The following is a 4880-nucleotide window of genomic DNA, read 5'->3' on the forward strand; positions in this document are numbered from 1 at the left end:
CTAATCAAGTGACGCCGCACAATGTCGTTGTTGAGTTTGAGGGTATTCATGTTGGTAAGGAAGGCGGAGCTCATCCCTCAGTATGAGCGGATGAATTCCTTCCAACACAGAATACTATAACAAAAATTGTCATGACTTTGCGTAAAGAGAGGCGTCCTGGACCTTTGCAAATGTCTCCTTACATGACAAATTTTGGGTCGACTTTCGGTAAGCATTATGACTTTTTTTTTTTTTTTTTTTAGATTGTATTCCACTCTGCTTGTAGTTAATGTGATTAAAGATTGTATTCAACTCTGTTCGTATTCAACCAGGTAGTTCAGTTAAGTTGACAGAGATATTTGACAAAAAACACCCATTTGATAATAATTGCATCACGGGGCGACATGATGCCAAGCTGTTCGGTGAATTCTCAAAATGGGTAAAAGAGGGGCTGCTTGTTAGGCATAATAGCAGGTAAGTTAGTTGATCTATCGTATGTACTTGTTGTATAGACATAGTTTCAATAATGTTTTGATATATATTTTGTGTGTATTTTATAGAAAGAACAAAGAGGACCACTACAAAAAAGGGTAAGGCAACACCGCCAACATCCATGGATTGTGTATTAAGAAAATCGGCGACAAAAATTGGTTCTACCTTTTATCAATGAAGGGTCATATGTGGAATGACGAGGTGTGATTTACCTTCTTTTTTTCACATACATTATATTGCTTTGTGATTTAAATATTAAATGTTTTTGTTCGTTTTTATTGCAGCATCTTGATGTCATGTTTTACTACTTCCGGAAAAAAGCCAAATATGATACAAATAGCACATACAAGTTTACCACTGTAGACTGTGTTTTCAATACCAAAATTGATGCTATTCACAAAGGCTATGCTGACCCGGATGGTGCCATAAGTGTTGGAAAACAAGAAGATGTTTTATGTGACTACGTTAAAGGCCACCTAAGCATACATTGCAGACTCGTCCCGTGGCATTTGGTTGACTATGTATTCATCCCAGTCAACATTAAAGAAAAAAACCATTGGCTGTTGGCAGTCCTTTCATTCCTTGACAGACGTCTATATATATATGACTCGTACCGAGCGGCTGGTCATGATGCAACTGTTAGATCTGAAATAGACAAACTCGCCAATCTATTGCCCTTGTATTTACATTTAACAGACTTCTACCAGTCCAAGCGAGGGAGTTGATTGGAATTATAACCACGCGTACAAAGACAAAGCACCGCCGACAAATTTGACGTCGTGTTTGTTGACAATTTGCCACACGAGTCCCGGAAGCATGTACGTCAAATTTTGGATTTTTAAAACTGACATATATGAGGATAATACATCATTTAAATACAATTTTTGTTTCTTTCTTTCGTGCGGGGATTGTGGAATGTATGTTGCCGCATATGCGGAGTATTTGAGTCAAGGAGAAGGTATTCCACATGGAGACCTTGATGCGAATTACTTCGTACGAGATATGGTGCTCTTTTGTGGGATTACGCTAAAAGGAAGATGGAAGCAAATGCGAAAGCGATAATGAGGCACCTCCGAAGCCAGTTAGACCAAAGATAGATTTTGATCAAGTTGAAAAAATCACAGTTAATTAGTTTGTAGTTGTGTGGTTCAAAATGAGATTATGATGTTTCTAGGGAAAACATTATCTTTATGTTTTTGTAAGGAGTTTTTGCTGTCAAAATGGCAGTTGTTAGTATGAATTCACAATATACGCTTTATTTTTTTGATGAATACAATTAAATGTTCTTACATTGTTGAGTTAATCATTATGGGATGCCATTGTTTTACATTTGTCGATTCAATCATTGGCCATTTGCCGTATATAGAGATGTTAAAATAATAATCAAAGATAATACGAGTTGTACTTAGAATTGTTACGGATGGAATTAGTTTTTTTACATTGTTGAGTTATTCACTTATGGGATGCCATCATTTACGGTTTTTGTTAAAATTTGGCCATTGCTGTATCCAGATATTTGAATGTATACAGAATTAACTTTTTTAAACTTGAATACATATCTGTATTCAGAAATATAACACTAATGTATACATAATTAAAACATAACTGTATATCAGCCAGCAATGCATACAGTTATTCTCTATCTCTGATTACTTGTCTCTGAATTCTGAATTTGATGAACTGAACATGATGCAATTGGTTTCTGATTTTGGAAACAGACACATACATAAAATACAAAGTATACCGGTCACGTATACATCCAATATAATACAGCGGAAATATTGCAAGTTATTCATAGAGAGTTCCTTTATTTTCAATGGGCAATTCGCAGAATTGCCCTTCGTTTGGGGTGGTCTTTAAATTTTGCCCCTCATATTTGAAATCTTTAAATTTTGCCCTTCGCATAAACCCATAGGTTCCAGGTTCGAACCCACGCGCAGTCAAAATTTTAAAAAAAATTCGCAAGGCAAGTTTAAATTTCGCTATGCCCCCAACGGCATACACTTGTGAAGGAATTACCAAAGTTATGCGGACCGGCATACTTATGCCTTATGGGTAGACTTGGCATAAGTATGCCGGGTCCGGCATAACTTTGATAATTCATTCAAAAGTTTATGCTTAGGATCCGCATAAAAGTTTGCCCATTAAAAGTATGCCCCCACCGGCATAACTTTGTGAAGGAATTACCAAAGTTATGCCGGACCCGACATACTTATGCCTTATGGGCAGACTTGGCATAAGTATGCCGGGTCCGGCATAACTTTGATAATTCCTTCACAAAGTTATGCCGGATCCGGCATAAAAGTTTGCCCACCCCAAAAGAAGGGCACTCCGCGCAAAAAAATGATTTTCAATCATCCAATATCAACAAAAAAGAACAGAATCATTCATCAAAAACCAGCTAATAAGAACAGCAAATATCATGACGCTTTAAAGTCGACGTGGTTCAATATAGAAACCGGAAAAACGAACAAATTACTAAGCAAACAACAACTACTTTCTTTTAGGCTCATTCCCGCAAGAGCGCCTATTGTGTCCCGTATGTCCACATCTATCGCACGAGTTTGTACGTGTATTTGAAAACCATTCGATAAAGACTTATCACGCTTCTTTTTTGGCCTTCCAGCGGTCTTTTGTACCTCGGTGGCAACACTACTTCTTCGAAATGTATACAGATATTCCACTCACTCGATCCGGTAACGGATAAATTGGGACATCATAAGTCTTCATCACATTTTCTCGGTTTGTACAAGTTTGAGCGAGGTCGTCGACGGAGATTTTTCATCTTAAGAACAAAATTTCAAGCATGGGGCGGGGCATCTCATCGACTTGGAACATTTTGCAACCGCAAGTTTTCTTTTCAATACACACAATGAAACTCCTCCCTTCATCAATTACGGTGTGTAAGTATTCGTTGATGGAATTACCTATGCAACAATATACAAACAGATTCACATCAAGTTTTTATTACAAACATAATACGCCATGTCAATATATAATTTTTTTGTAAGAAATATACTTATGTATAAGAATCGTAAAGATGAAATATAAGCAATTGAAAAAAATACGTATACAGATGCACGAAAACAAACCTTCATGCGCGTAGATTTATGCTCATTAATGGTCGCAATTCTTGAAATTTTTTCCCAAGCGTTGTGAATGTATACGAACCATTTTGTCGGTTTGTGCAATTCCATCGTCCATACATCAACCTAACTTCCTCCTTAAAATCATATATTGGTAATTCTCTAGCAGATACGAGTGCCGCATTAATGGACTCAAAGAATATTTGATGTTAATGTCCATGCTCGGTTAATGGACAATAAAGCCTAGCCCACTTTGCCCTTCCCACTGAATCCAAGTACTCCTTCACCCGAATATCCTCTTTCTCAACTTTTCCCATTAGCATATCAAAGTCATTCTGTGTGTATGCTTTTGCCATTTTATAGTATACACCACTCAACACTTCATGACTCTTCCTATAGTTATTATAAACATTTTTCCAAAGATGCCATATGCATGCTAAATGCGGAATAGTAGGATAAATTCTAGCAACAGCCTTGATGATGCTTTCATGTCTATCAGATACAATACACATGTTATCCCTTACCCCATATGCTTCCTTGAACCGTTGAAAGAACCATGACCAAGACTTATCGTTCTCAGAATCGATCACGCCATATGCTAGAGGCAGTATATTACCTACAAATTCAATTGAGAAAAGCAAAAGGTTACTGATTTTTACTCCACTGTATTCATTGTATGCAAAAAATAGTACATTTGTATACGAATTACCTGCACCATCCAAAGTGCTCGCTGAAACAAAGGTGCCATTGTATTCTTGTTTTAGGTGGCTCCCGTCTACAACCACTATTGGTCGACAATAGTCGAACCCTTTTATAAAGGCATATAATGCTATAAACAGATATAAGAACTCATTTTCAGGGGATTTTTGCATTCTTATATGAGAACCTGGATACGTTTTATCCAAGATGTATACATATCCAGGTAACTTCTTGTAAGAATCTCTGCTGGCTCTCCCCTCAACTCGATCATAGCCTTTTCTTTAGCACGATAAGCCTTCATGTAATTCACATCCACACCAATTTCATTTTTCACATCATCTACTATATCCTTTGGCGTATACTTCCTCTTGTGATTTGTTAACTTTGGTTTAATAATGCCTCGCTATAAAACCACTACTTGCTTGAATACAAGAATACACCTTATCCTTTAATGGACATGTATGTTTGTCCACAAACTCTCTAACTTTGAACATTGCAGATTTGTTAATGCTTGAAGCTTTCATTTTCCAATCACATTGTTCTGATATACATACAATGGTGTAGCCGCAAATCCGCAATTGTATACTTATACATTCGATTGCCGACACATATCAAATCATTAAG

At 36.9% G+C, this 4880-nt stretch overlaps 1 protein-coding gene across 1 annotated transcript; it reads right to left on the minus strand.

Moving 5' to 3' along the window:
- Positions 1–3766: 3766 nt before the first annotated feature.
- On the minus strand, positions 3767–4645 carry LOC132033060 (protein FAR1-RELATED SEQUENCE 7-like). Its single transcript, XM_059422915.1, has 2 exons — positions 4267–4645; positions 3767–4173 (listed from the first exon to the last, which is right to left on the minus strand). The coding sequence occupies exons 1-2, from the start codon at positions 4427–4429 to the stop codon at positions 3767–3769; spliced, it is 570 nt and encodes a 189-aa protein (XP_059278898.1). The 5' UTR covers positions 4430–4645.
- Between the last annotated feature and the right edge of the window lie 235 nt (positions 4646–4880).

Source organism: Lycium ferocissimum, chromosome 10 (assembly GCF_029784015.1).
Source record: "Lycium ferocissimum isolate CSIRO_LF1 chromosome 10, AGI_CSIRO_Lferr_CH_V1, whole genome shotgun sequence".
Lineage (NCBI taxonomy): Eukaryota > Viridiplantae > Streptophyta > Magnoliopsida > Solanales > Solanaceae > Lycium > Lycium ferocissimum.